The sequence below is a fragment of the Heptranchias perlo genome, chromosome 9 (assembly GCF_035084215.1).
Source record: "Heptranchias perlo isolate sHepPer1 chromosome 9, sHepPer1.hap1, whole genome shotgun sequence".
NCBI lineage: Eukaryota > Metazoa > Chordata > Chondrichthyes > Hexanchiformes > Hexanchidae > Heptranchias > Heptranchias perlo.
In genome coordinates, this window is record NC_090333.1 from 70740564 (window position 1) to 70762280 (window position 21717).

Genomic DNA, 21717 nt, shown 5'->3' on the forward strand with positions numbered 1-21717 from the left:
CATAACTAGCTCTTATCCCGGAGAAGCAGGTCTCTCCTTTCCCTCTGACAGGACATATTCCGCCCCTTTCTGTTGTGACTTCTTGTTTAAACAGCATCCCTCACCCGCCCCTCTTTAACTGCTTTCTAATATAACACTACCCTGTGCGTCTTTGCCCTAGTCTCCCAGCTGGAAAAGAACTTGTATGAAACAGAATGAGGGCAGCGCAACGCTCAATATAACACACCGGCTCTTAAATTAGTGCGGACTGCCCCTTTATGGGCGGTCAGTATTAAAGGGGTAGTGTTGGTTTGATCTCTACTTACGGCGGTATCCCTCACTGTAAATATATCCAGACTACACAAGTCACTGATATATTTCTGCATTCGTACAGTAACACAAATCTAGAACACAATTATTGCCATCAAACATAAAGAAATGTGATATTTTACAAGCCGGTGTTAATATGAGAAAATTAGACTAAAAGCGACGTCTGTGACCAAGGCAGTGTTTTGTTTGAAACGAGATTAATGGGTGGGTTTAAAAGTATGCAGATCCGAATTTTAACATAACAACGCCAAATGACAATTGATGTGATGGGGATGGGCCTTTTTTGGTCAACCTGTAGGGGTGACACTGAGTTACGCCAGTGACACCAGATGGGAACATAAAATATTATTGCAAGTGCCCTGGGCACCACAAATATAATAAATCAACAATAACTATGCTTAATGCGGAAACGGTGCACAAATGATAATTAAATCATAACGTTGTTATGGATATGAATTATCCCTTCTATACCCTACGGTGCCCATCGGTCGCGAAAGGTCCCAAGCGTGCCGGTGGGCACCGCATGCTCCCTCTCCAGGGCCACCCAGGCACGGACAACGCCGGGAATGTGATGGGGATGGGGCATTGAATGAGGTAGATGCTTTTCTAAAGTGCCCCCCCGTACAAGTGTTAGCTGGACTACGCTGCCCTTTGGCCGTGCTACATGCAGCCCGAGCTGACTCACTTGAAGAAGTCTTCCTTGCAGTAAACGTTTCCGACCCTGGAGAAACACTTGTCTGCCAGCTGGACCTGACAGTCAGCACATTTCAGGCACTTGCTGTGCCAAGATCGGTCCAGCACTTTCAGGATGAACTTATCCAGGATGTGCTGGTTGCAGCCTGCACACAGCGGGATCTCTGCAAAGGAGAGAAAAAGACGTTAACAAACCGGCAGAGATGCAGTCGTATCCCCGATAGAGGGGGCGGGAGGGATTATACATGTGTGAGAGAACGAGAGAAGGGTAGGAATCAAACATGAGCAGAACATAAAAAGGGAAGATAAATCTCAGAAGAAAATAATGAAGGTGTCAAATGGACATTTACACAAGAACTGGAATGTAGAGGGGTAGATAGATAGATAGATAGATAGAGTGTGAACGACAAACAGTAGACAAGGAGAGAAGCCAACCATCCAGAAGTCAGGCTGAATGTAAAACCCACCGTTTGCAGAATAAACCTGGTGCCTGTTGAGGGATTTTATCCAGATCAATAACCCAGAGTTGATTTGGTTTAACAGGGCAGTTATTACTCCGAGAATATCACTTCTATTGAAAGGTCAAACTTTTCAGATGCCCCATTGTATTATTTTAATACACTTTCCCTTTCATCTTCAGACCGGATTGTTATCGAGCGCAGGTACCAGCGAAACGCAGCATTTTCTAATTCACGGTTTACAGAAAGGTGCGTGCTTCATTCACAAACTGTCAGCGGGAACCCTGGCAATAACTGGAGAACGTGGGCTGTAATATATTTTTATCCTGATTTTGGAAAACCAGGAGACAACAGTGAAGAGATTTGACGTAGCTTTGGCCCGAAGGCACGCTGTAATTTCAACAGACAGTATTCGCTAGATTGAAATACTTAGCGTTTGGCAATTTCTGATTTAAATACTTTTAATTACAAAATGAGAACAGGAACTAAAAACATTGCGGCATATTACTAACAAAAAAAACACACCTATTCAATTGTAACTGTGTGAGCAGTGTATGTGTATGAGAGAAATGAAGGATGAGGGAGAGAAGTGAATCGAGTGAGAGACTGTTTAAAATTACAAAACCTGGACAGAATGCCCACATTGACTCTAAATGGAAAATAAGGATAATTATAATGTCCAAAAGCCCAGTCCTATCTCTTCCATAAACACTTACACGTTGAATTTAGCTGTGACCAGGCAGAAAGTGCCTTGGAACTCACAGTTGCGTTATTTTATTGCAAATTTAAAATAACTAACAGTTACGTTGATCAAAATGAGGAGTATCTGTAGGAAGGCGAGTGTTATGACTGGGAATTATTTTGTGGTGTTATATCACTGTGGAATATACTTGCTTTGAGTTCCATTACAAAGGAACTGACAACGAAAGGCGTGTGGCTTTGAAAGCATAGAAATATTAATAAAACAAATGAACTTGTATTGAAATATAAAAAGTGATTGAGATTTGAAATACATGTTTATGGTTTTTATACATGGGATCAGTTCCTCCCACATAGCCGACACGTGCAGGGGTTTAAATAATTTCAGCGTTTCACTGGATTTCTTTCCAATTTTTCCACGGGACAGCCGTTGCAGATGGTAGTTAGCAGTTCGCTTGCAGTGGGCTTGGTGTAAATAAATAAATGTTGCCGCTTCGTTCTGTTCTCTGAGAGATAGGCAGCTTTGCCCTTTCCAACTGGAATCAGTTCAACGGATAACGCGTTAGCTGCAAATAGTAACTAAACACATATTTCTATCCACTTTAGATACATTAGAAGTGCAAAATCCCCCAACCGGCTGATCCCAGTTTAGATACGAGTACCCCTGCCTTGTCGCTGTGAGTGTTTCACGGTTGACACTTTTACCTATTTACCAACATGTTGTAATAAACGATTGCAACCCTGTTTAATATTAGTATTTTATATATACACATATTTGCTCCTTTCAGCTGGAGGGAGGTTAATAAGATGCTAAGGGCTGTCAATAGGCCTTGGCGATACAAGATTAAAATGGACTGATAGCCTGCAGATAAAACTGTTAAGGCCGTTTACCCATGCATGCTCTTTAAATATTTGTACCAGTCGAGCAAGTCATCAGCGATGGTTCCCACTGTTGCAGGTTCCTGTACCGTCCAACCTCTGGCGTTAGATGAATAGGAGACCCTCACTCTGACACACAGGGCCACAGTTACACGCTGGCCAACACCTCGTCCTCACCGTCACTTAGTACCGGAGCAGATCAGTACATCCCCTGCTGCCGTTTATATTAAATCTGGTGCCTCAATTACTGAATATTTGCTGTCGATTAAATATACATTTTCTTTGCCGAGTCCGTCAGCGATTTCAGCTGAGATGATGCGCTTGTTTCTGCAGCCTTGGCTGACTGAAGTTGGCTCCGACTTTGCTCCATAACTGCACTGGGGATGGGAACCGTGCAGTGAGCGCAGCCTCTACGGTATATCTAAATTGGACTTCCCTAATGCTGTAATATTCATTTCAACGGGAGCTCTCTTGGCTCTAGGACATTCCTGGACCGTGTACTTAATAACAGGTGATTAATGTAACCGGAAACCACAGTTTAAAAAACCCCCCACACCTCCCACCGTCTCTAGCGCTCTTAATGATAAAGTTGCAACAATCACGCCCTTACCCCAACACAGGGTTTATGTCACAAGGTGCCGTCAATAATAAACTGTCACCGTGCCCCTTTATCTGGGCCTTACTTAAACTGCAGCCTAGAAATACATTTTAATTGCTTGCTCGAATTCCTGCAGTTTGCCATCCATCTTATTTCCCTCTGAATTATTTTTGAACACCATCCCCCCCGCCCCCCGTCTTCCCCATGCACCCCCTCCCCCGAAATGCATTTACCGACCACTCTGATTCGGTATCAGCTCTCCTGGTCGCTTCGTTCTGAAATGTGTGCAACTGACAGGTGGATTGGTAGCAAAAAAAAGGCTTCCCGCGGCTAGAAGCGTCCCTGTACTGAAAGGTCCTTACGTTGCACTGTGACTCCCAACAGCTCCTGAACTCCTTTCCCAGGACTCTCTGTGGCGATCGCTGCACTTTGCATCATTTTCAAAACGAAGTCCTCCCCTCCCCCAACACAGAACAAAAAATAATATATATATATATATATAAAAACACAATGTAATTCCGGCCTGTCTTCCACACGGATCCGTACAGATATCTATATATTAATCCACTGCCCCAGTGCCTGGGTTGATGCGGGATTCCCTTCTCACTGATACATCCAGATCTCTCTCATACAGTCAGGCCAACACATCATGACATCATCGGCTCCTACCTGCCAATCAGGCACCGAGGGTGCCCCCTCCAGGGGTGCGACTTTGCCATAAGAGGAGATAATTGGGTGTGGGTGGGCGGGGCCTCCATAAATTGGGGCTTCATTATAGACAATGCACCACCTATTCTTGGTTCTTTTCACTCAATGGAACTCATTAAAGCCGCAGTATACTTGTACGTACCATAAATTCTTCTCCCAAATCTTGGCACCGAAAGCACTGGTTTGCTTTCTTTTGCTGATAAATTCGTGATTCGGGGCAGAATCTATCAGTAGGGCTGCATCCGTGTTCGGATGTTTACACAGTGCAGAATTAGGGCTTTTACTCTCAGTCACTGACAATCGGCCCTAATGCCACTTCTTGTGGTTAACAGATTTACTTATTGGACGTGCTATGCAGACTCGCTCCAACTCCGGCAGCCTGCATTAGTCCAACTGATATTAAGTTAGAAGTATGCACTCTCGCCTATCCAATCGTAGCCAGACCATCTCTGGCAATGGCTTCTCTCCCCACCCCCACACCTTTACCTTAGGAGTGTCGCAAGGGTCTATCCTTGGCCCCCTCTACTGCCTCTAACTCTTGCCTCTTGTGCATCCCGCATCTCCTTTGCCCCACCCTTGACAGCCTGCCTTCAGCATTCTAGGCCCAAAGCACTAGAATCCCCTCCTCAAACCTCTTCCCCTCGCCAACTCTCTCTCCTCCTTTAAGACTCTGCTTAAAACTTACCTCTTTGAGTAAGCATTTGGTAAGCATCTGTCCTAATGGCTCCTTCTTTGGCGCAGTGTCAATTTTTGTCTGATTACCCTCCTGTGAAGCACCTTGGGATGTTTTATTATGTTCAAGGTGCTATATAAATGCAAGTTGTTGTTGCACCTTGGTGACATCATCTGAAGACATGAGGTCAGCTTCCACATGTAACCTGACATCAGAAGCTCCACCTCTCAAGCATCTCTCTTGAACCCTCCACTTTTTGCTGTTCAACATGTAGGCTTCGATGAGCCACAGTTTCCTCCAGCTAAACATTGGGAAGACCAAAGCTATCATCTTCGGCCTCCACTACAATACTCCGTAACCTTGCCACCAATTCCATCTGTCTCCCCGACCACTATCTCAGGTAGAACCAGACTGTTTGAAACCTTGCCGTTCTATTCAACGCAAGCTGAGCTTCTGATTCCATATACCCTCCATCACAAATACTTCCTACATCAACCTCTGTCCTACATTACCCATGTAAGGAGTCCACCCCAGTCCATCACCGGCATCTCCACATCATGGCTACATTACCCATCACAGTCCCTGCCTCGCCCATCTGCTGCTGAAACCCTTGTGCATGCATTTGACATCTCCAGATTTGACTCTTCCAATGATTTCTTGGTCACCTCCCATCATCTACACTCTGAAAACTTCAGCCCACTCAAAACTCTACTGCCAGTATCCTATCCCATACCAAGTTCAACTCACCCATCCCTCCTTTTCTTGTTGATCTACATTTGCTCGGGTTCCCCAATGCCTCTAATTTAAACTTCTCATCCTTGTGTTTAAATAACTTAATGGCCTTGTCTCTCCTTATCTTTGTAACCTCCCTCAGCCCTACAACCATGGTGACCTCCTCCCCCATCTAGAACTCTCCACTCTTCCAACTCTGGCTTCTTTTGGACCCCCCCCCCAACCTTTGCTCCACCAGTGGCAGCCCTGCCTTCATCTCCTCTAGGTCCCACACTCTGAAATCCATCCCCTTCTCCATCTCTCCACCATCCCCTCCTCCTCTAACACCCTCCTCAAAACCCAACTTTCTGGCCAAGCTTTTGGTCACTCTTACTAATATTTCATTCTTTACCTGGATGTCCACTTTTGACTGATTACCTCTGTGAAGCACCTTGGAACGTTTTACTATGTTAAAGGAGCTAAATAAATGCAAGATATTGTAATTCAGGTGAGATAGTAATTGGTTGTTGGTTTATTTCTGATGTAAATGTGTACTTACCTTAGATTTTTTATGTTTAAATAAAACCTTATGTTAACCTAAAACTTCAATCAAATATTTGAAAATGAGATGGTGTTTTGCTTTAAAAGAATAGTGAGGTCTGTGTTGCGACTTGTTAACAGGAACCACATATATTTTATACATGCGGACATTTACCATACTTACTGACATACCTGGGCATATACTATATACAGTTAGCCATGTGTAATAAATACAAACAGGCATACCTGGACATATACTGTAACCACATATAGGCATACCATTTCAAATAACCACATATAATTTATTATGCATGCAATCATACCTGGACAAATACCATACACATACAGATAATATACTTGGATATATACCACATACGTACACCTAGTGAGGAATTTTGTCCCAGTCGCATTGAATAATAATGCAATTATTAACACCAGTAGCAATAAGAGGGTAACAGGTTATAGGTGAACGTTACAAGATGAAAATCAGTAGTGTCCAACGGCTCATCCTGGATTGTGTTATTAATTGCATGCTGCTTTGGGTGAACTGATTTCACTTTTATTCAGAATACTTCATCATCATCACCAGTGGTCTGCTTAAGGCAGGTTCTGGCTCAATTCTCCCATCTCCAAACCACTCTGGCCTGTGCTTCTCTCTTCAATTCTCTGCACAAACTCCCATTCTTCAGGTGGTCCCCGGAAGCATCATTTTCCTCCCTCTTGGTCTTTTCCCTTCCATCCGTCCTTCTAACATTTCTTTCAACATCCCATCTCCTTTCAGCACATGCCCAATCCAATTCATTTACCTCTTTCTGATAACATCAATCAAACTACGATCTTCTTGTATCATTGCCAACACATCCTCATTACTTTCCTTATCTATCCACTTTACTTACTCCATGCATCTCCACACCCATATCTCAAAGCTGTCTTGAAGCCCGACCTCCTCTTTCCTCAGCGCCCATGTTTCAGCACCACACACCATATCAAAGTCTTCACTAATATTGTCTTCAGTTCCCTGTTCAGTTCTCCAGTCAATATCCTCTTCCTTCTATGAAATGCAACTCTCCCCATTGTAATCCTAGATCTCATCTCCTTGGCACATCTACCATCTTCAGTCATTATACTTCCCAAATATTTAAATTGTCTCACCCGATTCAACTATTGCTAGTTTATGAAAATCTATCAGCAGCAGCGGAACTATCTTGACAAAGAACAAAAGAGGCAGCAGGGATAATGAGAGTTCTGTCCCGGAGGCGTGTGGAACATAATCGAGAGGTGTACATTTGCTTTGTAGATTTTGAAAAGGGCTTGAGTAGAGCGGACTGAATCAAACTAATGGAGGTACTAAAGAATATTGGTGTGGATTGGAGAGATAGACGACCGATAAATGCTTTGTATATGGGACAAACTGCAAGTGTTAGGGTGGTAGATGGAGAGTCAGATCCAGGTGATTGGAAGTGGAGTGCGACAAGGAGGCCGCTTGTCAGCTGTCTTGTTCACCGTGTATGTAGAAGGAACGGTAAGTGAAACGTTAAACCTGGTAGAGGAAGGAGTGGAAATTGAAGGTCAGCTGGTGAAAGCTGTCAGATTTGCCGATGACAAACCTTGGTAGCCAGTACCATGAATGGTGCTGTTGGTAGATAGTCGGAATTCTGCAGTAGTGGGTTATGGGATGGAAATCGAATGGGAGTAAAACTAAAGTTATGAAGGTTTCTAGGAATTCAGGCGAAGGAGCGAGCATTTTAATAAAAAGGAACCGTAAAGGAACATAAATGATTCTGATTTTTTTTCTGAAATCTGGTTCAAAGGTCTGTAACTAACTTAATAATTGTGATGATATTTAAGACGGTTTGATATATAACACGCCACGCAGCTAGTCCTATATACAAAACCTTTATCAGGAATCTATCTCTCCAATCCACGCCAATAGTCTTCAGTACCTCCATTAGTATGATTCAATTCGCTCTACTGAAGGCCTTTTCAAAATTTACAAAGCAAATATACACCTCTTGATTATGTTCTACTGTCCTCTCGCACAATGTTCCTCTAGTGCTACGGTGAACAACACTAGCTGGTAAATGTGCCCAGTTATTCGTACCTCGACAGCCTACACCTGATGAACACAACCCAGGGGCTCCAAATTTTAAAGAAACGATCAGACTTCAACTACGATCCGCGTAATTGTACCTACTACTTTCCCATTGAACTGTCAGCACACAACTCTGTCAGTCGGCTTCGATATTGTTCACGTTTCAAAGCTGACCGCCTGCCTACTGTTTATGCTGCATACAGACAGGATCAGATACCAAGAGGCTGATGGTTTGTTCATTTACGCCGTTCAATTGTTCCATTTCCATCCTCGCAAGTGATGTTTCAAATTATTCTAATGTGGAGAATTTTTCACATTACTTACTATATGGATTATACAGAATTCATGATTAAAACCTTTAAATTCTTAACACAGCCTCGGGTTTATAACGAGTCTGTTACAGCAAAAACAAACTTTGCCATAAGTCACTTGTAATTGTGATAAGGTGTGACAGTATGATAACATCGTACTCGGGCTGGTATACAACTTTCCTTATACCTTTCAAAATTGTGATTTGCATCTGATGTAATGTCGCGAGGACTCGAATCGGGAGCTCCTCTTAGTAATATCGCAATCTGTAACTAAAACTCATATGTGTGTGTGTGAGAGAGGGAGAGAGAGAGAGACTTTGAAAACTAAACCCTCCATTCCTAGATTGAACCCCGAGAGAACCTCTCACAGGATTGTTTACCCCACGTATTAAATCAGCGCATGAGTTGATTTCCATTGAATGTATTGACCACCCCTCAAGATGGAACACAATCAATGCGTTACGTAGCAAAGATTCATTTTAAAACATATCATGGTATGGTCAATCTGGAAGTTGCACTGCACCTCAAAGCATGGCCCGTGGTTGCGGAGAGTGCTGTGCTTCTGAGGTTGGACATTATATCAGCTGCAAATCACTACAACACCAGAGTGACCATTTAAACATCTCTAACATACACATTGCTATTTGTGTGAGATTCAAACACACTGGCATCCAAGCAGGGCTGCAATCAAAGTCAATACAGAAATCCAATGCAACCATCATCCCAGCAGACTGAATTTCCATCGCATTGGTTTCCCCCCACCCGCATTACAGGGAGAACGTCTGTGTCCAGGTGCACAATCCTGACCCAAGGATAAACTTCTCAATTCTTCCTTGCCCAGTGGTCGGTGTAATGAACTTTGCACGATCCCTTTTCGGTTTAGCACGTTGGGAATTGGGTCCTGAACGCGCCATTATTTAGATGTTGTGAGGGGGGGAGACACTGGATTTGGTATTCTGGGAGGATGGGATCAAATGGGAATTGGGACCTTCTTCATCTGAATCGACCTTGTGGAATGTAAATGTTTATGGAGTAACAAAACGTGGTAATTTTTGTTTGCAAATCCAGGTACTGGAATGACCCAGGTAGGAATACTGTTCCATGATAATGCATGCATACAGTTTGCAGCAATCTCCATCTAGAATTCTCTTAGCAAGTTGCAGTCTCTCGCCCGCCCGGTTAAAACAAAGGGCTGGATTTTAAAATGAAAATTATTGAATCAAATTGATAAGAAGTCGATCTCAAACTTCGTCGATGTCCGCTCGGAACGGACTTTCTTCCAGAATCCGAACAAAATTAGAAATTAAGAAAAAACAGATTTCTGCAATAAAAATTCGCTCCAAACCCTTGAATTTCACCTGAAACACACGATTATAACATCACTGAGCTTTCAAGGCACTAACACACACATAGATACAGATATGTTCACAAAGGAACACCTACACTAACACAATTACAGACATTTTCACACAAATACTAACACCAACACAAATGCAAACACATTCACACAGGTACACTTACACCAACACAAATACACAGGAACACTTACACCAACACAAATACACAGGAACACTTACACCAACACAAATACACAGGAACACTTACACCAACACAAATACACAGGAACACTTACACCGACACAAATACACGGGAACACTTACACCAACACAAATACACAGGAACACTTACACCAACACAAATACACAGGAACACTTACACCAACACAAATACACAGGAACACTTACACCAACACAAATACACAGGAACATGTACACCAGCACATAAACAGACACATTCACGCAAATACATAGGAACACTGTCATAACACCAACACAAATACCCAAATACATTTACACCAACACAAATACACAGGACCACTTACACCAACACAAATATAGAAACACACAAACAACAATACAAATACACAGAAACATTTACATCAAATACACAGAATCACTAACACCAACATAAATACATATTAAAACTTACACCAACACAAATACAAAGAAGCACTAACACCAACACAAATACACTGAAACACTTACACCAACACAATTACACAGGACCACTAACACCAACACAAATACACAGGACCACTTACACCAGCACAAATACACATCAAAACATATACCAACACAAATACACTGAAACACTTACACAAACACAATTACACAGGACCACTAACACCAACACAAATACACAGGACCACTTACACCAGCACAAATACACATCAAAACATATACCAACACAAATACACTGAAACACTTACACAAACACAAATGCACAGGAACACCAACACAAATACCAATACAGACACATTCATAGAAATACACAGATATATTATCAACACAAATAAACAAGCACACAAAACAATACAAATACACAGAAACAGTTACACCAATATGAATACAAAGGAACACTTACATCAATACAAATACACAGGAATGCTTACACTGACACAAGTACACAGGAACATTTACATCAGCACAAATACGCAGAAACACTTACACCAACACAAGGTTTCTTCTACATCACCTCCCAAACCCGCGACCTCTACCATCTAGAAGGACACGGGCAGCAGGTACATGGGAACAACACCACCTGCAAATTCCCCTCCAAGTCACACACCATCCCGACTTGGAAATATATTGCCGTTCCTTCATCGTCGCTGGGTCAAAATCCTGGAACTCCCTACATAACAGCACTGTGGGAAAACCTTCACCACATGGACTGCAATGGTTTAAGAAGGCGGCTCACCACCACCTTCTCAAGGGCAATTAGGGATGGGCAATAAATGCTGGCCTCGCCAGCGATGCCAACATCCCATGAATGAATAAGAAAGGACCTTTAAACATATAACAACACAAATAGACAGGAATTCTTACCCCAACATTAATACACAGAATCACTTACACCGACACAAGTACACAGGAACGCTTACATAACACAAATACACAGAAACACTTACACCAATACAAATACATGGGAACACTTACACCAACTCAAATACACAGAAACACTAACATCAACAGAAATTCACGGGAAAATTTACACCAAGATAAATCCACAGAAACACTTACACCAACACAAATAAACAGGAATGCTTACAATGACATAAGTACACAGGAACACTAACACCCACAACACAAATACACAGGAACACTTATACCAAAAAAATACACAGGAATACTTACACCAACACAAATACACAGGAACATTCACATCAACACAAGTATACAGGAACACTTACACCAACACAAATACACAGAAACACTTACACCAACACAAATACACAGGAACACTTACACCAACACAAATACACAGGAACATTCACATCAACACAAGTATACAGGAACACTTACACCAACACTAATACACAGAAACACTTACACCAACACAAATACACAGAAACACTTACACCAACACAAATACACAGAAACACTTACACCAACACAAATACACAGAAACACTTACACCAACACAAATACACAGGAACACTGACACCAACCGAAATACACAGGAACACTGACACCAACACAAATACAGAAACGTTCATAGAAATACACAGATATATTAACATCAACACAAATACACATAAAACAACACAAACATACAGAAACACTTACAGCAACACAAATCCACAGGGGCACTTACAGCAATAAAAATACACAGGGACACTAATTCTAACACCAACACCAATACAAATACACAAAAACACTTACACAAATACAGAGACACACATACATGAGCACAAATACACAGAATCACTAACACCAACATTAAAACATACACCAACACCAATACACAGGAACACCTACACAAACAGAAACACACAGAAACACTTACACCATCACAAATACACAGGAATGCTTACACTAACATAAGTACACATAATCACTAACGCCAACACAAATACTCTTACACTGACACAAATACACAAACACTTAAAACACAAATACTCGGGAACACTAACACTAACGGCAACACAAACACACAAGATGACTAGCACCAAAATATACATTAAAACATACACCAACACAAATAGACAGAAACATTTACACCAAGACAAATACACTGAAACACTTACACCAACACAATACACAGGAATGCTTACACCAACACAAGTACACAGAAACACCAACACCAATGCAAATACAAATACAGACATGTTGATAGAAATACACAGATATATTAAGATCAACACAAATGCACAAACACATAAAACAACACAAATACACAGAAACACTTACACCAACAAAAATACACAGGAACATTAATACTAACACCAATACAAATGCACAGAAACACTTCTATTAACACAAATACACTGACACACAAACATCAACACAAATACACAGGAACACAAACACCAAAACAAATACAGAGAAATACTTACATCAACACAAATACATTGAAACGCTTACACCAACAGAAGTACACAGGAACACGTACACCAACACAAATACACAGAATCACTGACACGAGCACAAATACTCATTAAAACATACACCAACACAAATACACAGGAATGATTACACCAACAAAAATACACAGAACCACTTATACCATCAGAAATACAAAGGAACACTCACACCAACACAAACACACAGAATTACTAACACCAACACAAATACACCTTAAAACATACATCAACACAAATACACAAAAACACTATCATCAACACAAATATAAAGAAATATTTACACCAACACTGGTACACTGAAACACTTATGCCGACACAAATACTCAGGAATACTTACACCAATAAAAATACACAGGAACACTAACACCAACACAAATACAGACACGTTAATAGAAATACACAGATATATCAACATCAACACAAATACACAAACACATACACCAACACAAATATGCAGAAACACTTACACCAAAAGAAATACAAATACACATTAAAACATACATCAGCACAAATACACAGAAACACTAACAGCAACACAAATATACAGAAATACTTACACCAACACAAAAACACAGGAACACATACACCAACACAAATGCACAGGAACACTACCACCAACACAAATAAACAGGACAATGTACATCAACACGAATACACAGGAACACTTACACCAACACAAAAACACAGGAACACATACACCAACACAAATGCACAGGAACACTTACACCAACACAACTACACAGAATCACTAAAACCAACACAAATACATGTTAAAACATACACCAAAACAAATACACAGAAACACTAACACCTGCACAAACATACAGAAAAACTTACACCAACACAAATACACTGAAACACTTACATCAACACAAATACACTGAAACACTTACATCAACACAAATACACAGAAACACTTACATCAACACAAATACACTGAAATGCTTACACTGACACAAGGACACAGGAACACTTACACCAACACAAATACACAGGAACACTTACACCAACATAAAAACACAGGAACACATACACCAACACAAATATACAGGAACATGTACACCAGCACAAATACACAGGAACAGGTACATCAACACAGATACAGAGGAACACATACATCAACACAAATACACTGAAACACTTGCACCAACACAAATACACAAATACTTACACCAACATATATATTCAGGAACACTAACACCAACACAAATACACAAAATCACTAAAACCAACGCAAACATACACAGGAACATACACCAAAACAAATACACAGGAACACCAACACCAACACATATACACAGGAACATTAACACATCAGCAACAACTTGCAAATATATAGCACCTTTAAGGAGTAAAAGGTCCTAAGGCACTTCACAGGAGCTTTATCAAATCAAATTTGACACCGAGCCATAAGAGGAGATATTAAGACAGGTGGCCAAAAGCTTGGTCAAAGAGGTAGATTTTAAGGAGCGTCTTAAAGGAAGAGAGAGAGATAAATAGGTGGAGAGGTTTAGGGAGGGAATTCCTGAGCTGAGGGCCTAGGCAGTTGAAGGCCTGATCGCCAGTGTTGGAACGATTAAAATCGGAGATGAGCGAGAGGCAAGAATTGGAAGAGTGCAGAGATCTTGGTGGGTTGTAGGGCTGGAGGAGATTCCAGAGATTGGGTGGTGGGGGGTGGGGGTGGCGGTGAAGCCATGGAGGGATTTGAAAACAGGGATGAGAGTTTTAAATTGAGGCGTTCCCGGATCGGGAGCCAATGTAGGTCAGCGAGCACAGAGGTGATGGGTGAACTGGACTTGGTGTGAATTAGGATACAGGCAGCAGAGTTTTGGATGAGCTCAAGCTTATGCAGGGTGGACGATGGGAGGCTGGCTAAGAGAGCATTGAAATAGTCAAGTCTAGAGGCAACAAAGGCATGGATGAGGGTTTCATCAGCAGATGAGCTGAAGCACGGCCAGAGACGGGCAATGTTATGGAGGTAGAAGTAGGTGATCATGTTGATAGAATGGATAACTCAAATACACAAATACTTACACCGACACAAATACACGGGAACACTTACACCAACACAAATACACGGGAACACTTACACCAACACAAATACACGGGAACACTTACACCAACACAAATACACGGGAACACTTACACCAACACAAATACACGGGAACACTTACACCAACACAAATACACGGGAACACTTACACCAACACAAATACACGGGAACACTTACACCAACACAAATAAACACGACAATGTACATCAACACGAATACACAGGAACACTTACACCAACACAAATACACAGAATCACTAAAACCAACACAAATACATGTTAAAACATACACCAAAACAAATACACAGAAAAACTAACACCTGCACAAACATACAGAAAAACTTACACCAACACAAATACACTGAAACACTTACATCAACACAAATACACTGAAACACTTACACCAACACAAATGCACAGGAACATGTACATCAACACAAATACACGGGAACACTTACACCAACACAAATACACGGGAACACTTACACCAACACAAATACACGGGAACACTTACACCAACACAAATACACGGGAACACTTACACCAACACAAATACACGGGAACACTTACACCAACACAAATACACGGGAACACTTACACCAACACAAATACACGGGAACACTTACACCAACACAAATACACGGGAACACTTACACCAACACAAATACACGGGAACACTTACACCAACACAAATACACGGGAACACTTACACCAACACAAATACACGGGAACACTTACACCAACACAAATACAGACACTTTCACACCAACACAGTTACAGCTAAATACACACAAATATACACACTGACATAAACCCATTTATGCAGGCACATCCACACAAACGCACACACTCACGTTGACACACACACTGACACAAAGATAGGTAAACACATACATGCATAGCACACACACGCAAGCATAGCAGTCACACTAAGCATTTGATATGCGGAACATCTTTTCAGTTTCTTATTCTGAGAATCTTTTTTTAAAATCTGGCTGATAAGAATTTGTAACATTTGAAACTGATTTTCCCCGTTCTGTTAAAATACTGTAATTGATTTGTAGCTCGAAACGAACACCCCAATTGCCAGAGCTCGAACACATGACGAAAATTGCTACTTATACCATATAAACGACGAGCTTGTCAACCTGAACGAGTTCTCAGATTTTCGCAATGAAGGATAGACAGCAATCTGAGAAGAAGCGGTTCGCAGGCCCATCATTGGAACTCGCCCCAAACCATCACACACGAAAGTGTCTGTATTTGTGTTGGTGTTAGTGTTCCTGTGTATTTGTGTTGTTGTAAGTGTTTCTGTATATTTGCGTTGGTGTTTAAAATGAACGGTTGTATCTAACTTTTTTTTATTATTGAACCTGTGTATGGTGTAAACAAAAAACACACGAGGAGATGTGAAATACGACCCGAGTCCCAAAGACTCAGGAGTGACCGAGGCGAAGTACAAATCATACCTCACCCTGGACTGCTCATTACCTACAAGTCCCTTGGACCTGTTCTGCAGTGGCCCGGCCATTGTGAATTAACAACTAACATTGTAAAATAGCTGCAGCAAAACGGTACTGTGATAGGTACAATGACAATGCATTCATGCTTCCCACTGGCCCTCTACACTCTGTATCCCCGCAGCGAGCATAAACTCTCTTTGGCAATGTTCCTCATAGCTTGCCCAGGGAGTGCAAACACGCCTAGGAATCAGCCCGTAAGAGTAACTACGAACTTGGCTCATCCCACTGGCGGCTCCAGCTTATTTCTTCAGATATTTTGTTAACGTTTATCGGTGTTTCGACTTCCATACGATCTGTACATGTCTTCACGGCCACTGGATTCATCTCTTTGGGAATTCCAGTAATTTACAGCACACAGCAAACCAACACGGCTCAATCTGCACTCACAATCTTCCATTCGGAGAAGAATTAATATTGGAAAATACATTATTCTTGATAATAGGTTGGAAGGGGAAAAACGTCATTATTTCAACCTAATTTTAAAAGGTTCAAGATCACTCCCACAGTTCCCAAACACCGGGAATTTCCGGCACCTAACTGTAGTACACACATGTGCTAGTTCAGGGCACATCCTCTGTGCATCTCTCTTTGAGCCTGTTCCCGTTAAGTCTACAATCACGGGAGTAATTTTCTGTATAGCCGCTATTAATACGCCCAATTTTCCGTGCACTTTAAGATAATTTGCTGCGCAGTATCTCCCAGAAATGCCTTCGTACCGGATGTTTTTCAACTGTCGATATCTACGCTGTATGTACACCGTGTACATTAATCGCAGTTATTTCCTGCATACTGTATGTTAAGTACAATTTACAGTGTTGAGGATATTATTATAGGTAATATACAGTAAAATTATTACTGGTAATATACACATTGTTAATGGTAATATACACAAATTATTTTATGCAATACACATTGAAATTACTATTGGTAATGTACACTAAAATTACTACTGGTAATATACACTGAAATTTATTTAATATTAATAAAAGGTTTGTGTACAAGATACATTTTGTGTACGATTTAGTTACAACTTTTCTGTGAATTGCTCATTAATTCTCTGCAATGCAGTTTTCCGTGTAGTGCATTTTACTCAGGATATTTTCAGTGCAAGTTAGCAATAGTAATTTTAGTATATTTTACCAAGCATAATTTCAATGTATATTACTAGTATTATTTTAGTACATATTACTAATAGTAATTTCTGTGTTTATTACCAGTAGTAATTTTAGTGTACATTACCAATAGTAATTTCAATGTGTATTACATAAAATAATTTGTGTATATTACCATTAACAATGTGTATATTACCAGTAATAATTTTACTGTATATTACCTATAATAATTTCAGTGTATGTTACCAGTAGTAATCTTAGTGTATATTACCAATGATAATTTTAGTGTATGTTACCAGTAGTAATTTTAATATACATTACCAATAGTAATTTCAATGTTTATTACCTAAAATAATGTGTAAATTACCAGTAATAAGTTTACAGTATATTACCAATAATAATTTCAGTATATATTACCAGTAGCAATTTTAGTGTAGAGGACCTTTAGTAATTTCATTATTTATTACCTAAAATAACACGTATATTGCCAATAGTAATGTTAGTGTATCTTACAAAGTATAATTTCAATGTATATTACAAGTATTATTTTAGTATGTATTATCAATAGTAATTTCGGTGTTTACTACCTAAAATAATTTCAATGTATGCTAGCAGCAGTAACTTTAGTGTTCATTACCAATAGTAATTTCATAACCAAAGAAGTTTACAACATAGAAGGAGGCCATTTGACTTATCTGTGCCAATTCTTTGCTAGAGTAATCCAAAACTAATCCAATTATCCCTCTCTCTACAGCCCTGTATCTTTCTCAGCTTCAAATATTTGTCCAATTTGTCCATGCAATGATCTCTGCCTCAACTTTTCTCTGTTGCACAGTATACAGTAGTTCAACAATTCTCCCAGTATCTCTCCTTACACTCAATAACTGTTTTAACTCCCCAGCCAGAGGAAATAGTCTTTCCCTATTCACGCTATCAAAATGCTTCATAATTTTTAAAACCTCAATTAACTTTCCTTTCAGCCTTCTCTACTCCAGTGGAAATAGTCTAAGTATCTCAAGTCTCTCCTCATAACTATAATTTCCCATCCCTGGCATCATCCTGGTGAATCTCCTCTGAATACTCTCTATGACTTTAATGTCAATTTCAATATATATTACCAATAGTAATTTAGTGTATATGACCTAGAATAATGTCAGTGTACACTACAGTAGCAATTTTAGTGTATTCTACTAGGAGTAATTTCAGTATATATTACCAAGTGTCATTTGCATGTAAATTATCATTTAATTTTTATGTACATTACCAAGAGTAATTTTAATATTTGTTTGCTACCAAAAGTAATTTTAGCCTATGTTGTCAAGAGTAATTGCAGTGCATGTTACCAAGAGTCACGTTTGTATATATATCAAGGGTGATTTTAGTGTTATCATCATGAGTAATTTTATTGTGTATTACTAAGAGCATTTTTAATGTATATATTACCTAGAGTAATTTCAGAATGTGTTTCCAAGTTTAACTTTAGTGAATATTATGGAGGTCAATTTTATTGTATATTACCAAGTATAATTTTTATATATATTGCTACGAGTAATGTTGATAATATTACTAAGCGGAATTTCAGTATTTATTACCTGGAATAATTTTACCGTCTATTATCAGCAGCAGTTTTAGTGTATGTTGCCTTGAGTATTCTTAGTGTATATTACCAATAGTGATTTTAGTTTATACTACCAAGAGTAATTTTTATGTATTTTACCAAGAGTAAATTGAGTGTATATTACTCAGTAAATTCAGTGTATTTATAAAAAGAAAACAAAAAACCTGCAAATGCTAGAAATCTGAAATAAAACTAGAAAATACTGGAAATACACAGCAGGTCAGTTGGCAAATATAAAGAGAAAAGTCAGGTTAATGTTTCAGGTGTAAGACTCTTCCTCAAAACTGTAAACTGAAGGATAATCAAATCCCTTTGTGTATGTTAGCAAGAGTAATTTCAATGCATGTCAGCAAGAGTAATTGCAGTGTATGTCAGCAAGAGTAATTTCAGTGTACGTTAGCAAGAGTAATTTCAATGCATGTCAGCAAGAGTAATTTCAGTGTATGTTAGCAAGAGTAATTGCAGTGTATGTCAGCAAGAGTAATTTCAGTGTACGTCAGCAAGAGTAATTTCAGTGTACGTCAGCAAGAGTAATTTCAGTGTACGTCAGCAAGAGTAATTTCAGTGTACGTCAGCAAGAGTAATTTCAGTGTACGTCAGCAAGAGTAATTTCAGTGTATGTCAGCAAGAGTAATTTCAATGTATGTTAGCAAGAGTAATTTCAATATATGTTAGCAAGAGTAATTTCAGTGTATGTTAGCAAGAGTAATTTCAGTGAATGTCAGCAAGAATAATTTCAGTGTATGTCAGCAAGAGTAATTTCAGTGTATGTCAGCAAGAGTAATTTCAATGTATGTTAGCAAGAGTAATTTCAGTGTATGTTAGCAAGAGTAATTTCAATGTATGTTAGCAAGAGTAATTTCAGTGTATGTTAGCAAGAGTAATTTCAATGTATGTCAGCAAGAGTAATTGCAGTGATTGTTAGCATTTTCAATCCAAATCACCAAAAGTATATTACAAAGGGTAATTTAAATATTTGATGCCAAGAATGATTTCTGTGTACATATTACCAAAAGCAATTAAAGTATATATCAGCAAGAATAATTTCAGTATATGCTATGGAGTAAATTTAGGTCATGTAACAGAGAGCAATTTTAGTGTGCATTACCAAGATTAATTTTAATGTATGTTGCCTGTACTGTGTGACCTGTATGGAGAGACCTGTACTGTGTGACCTCTATGGAGTGACCTGTATTAGATGCCTGTACTGACTGACCTGTGTGGAGAGACCTGTACTGTCTGACCTGTATAGAATGACCTGTATTAGATGCCTGTACTGACTGACCTGTGTGGAGTGACCTGGAACCAGGTGCATGTATTGAGAGAATAACTGATGTTTATAATTCTCACTGCAATCTGCTGCAGTTCTCACATTGTCGGTGCAAATTGCTGCAGTCTCTCCTTGATGGATGCCTATCGTGTGCGGAATTCAGGGTTCTGCTCTCCTTAATTATACATCGGGTATCAGATGTGTGATTTGCAGAATGGGTGGGTACTAACATTCTGTACCTTTCAGAACAAGTGCACTCCGGTTAATGGGAACTGCTTAATGGGCATGTTTATTTGAAGGAAACATTGCCGCCTGCTTCTTTCAATTTCATTCCTTATTTTACTGTGTTTGGTCAATGGGAATGACAGTCTAAAGCAGACTTTCACCTCTATCACCATCAGCTGCACAGAGACAGGTGTGGGGTGCTGTTCTCCCTGCCGAAGTCAGCGGCTGACATTAATCTAAATCTTAATGCTGTTAATTGAAAGGGGCTGAAAGGGCCTAGCACTGATGCAAATATGCAGCGTAACTGGCCTATTGGGCTAACTGTATCTCTTACGATGTGCCTAACTCCAGGTAACTGTGCTGCTTTTAATATATCTGCACTATAATCTGTCCCCTCAATCAGCCAGATGTTAGAACCTTATTCCAATGGAATTAGGAGCTGCTGTGGGAAAGGGGGCAGGGTGGGGGGTGGTGCTGAGACTGGATTTTCTCCTTTTATTTGTGAATGTTTGCCTGTACAAAAAGAAACTATCAATCTGATTGATACCCATTATGGTCACTCTCCCTCTGAATCTTCCTCTCTTGCTCCTCGTAAGCTCCAGATACACCATCCCACAAGCTCTTCATTATTCTACATCCTCGTTGTACTGAAATTGTTGCATTGACTTCTACTCAAACCCATTCTTTCCCATGACTTCAAAACTGTGGATCGCCCTACTTTCCCAGGCCTTAGCATCCTCCTACAGGATTTTAAACCCCAAGCTTGGTGTTGCCGAGCCAATGCTTCTTAATTTACTTTATCTTCTCTCCTACTCTTTTCAAA

The 21717-nt window shown here is 40.0% G+C and overlaps 1 protein-coding gene across 1 annotated transcript in view; it reads right to left on the minus strand.

The window, feature by feature from the left end:
* The window catches only part of lhx4 (LIM homeobox 4), a 101230-nt gene extending 97156 nt beyond the window's left edge, over positions 1-4074 (minus strand). Inside the window, exons 1-2 of the mRNA XM_067989761.1 lie at positions 3999-4074; positions 995-1166 (exon numbers count right to left, since the gene is read on the minus strand). Of these exons, the coding sequence (XP_067845862.1) occupies positions 995-1166; positions 3999-4074 (248 nt within the window). The remainder of the gene's footprint in view (positions 1-994; positions 1167-3998) is intronic.
* Between the last annotated feature and the right edge of the window lie 17643 nt (positions 4075-21717).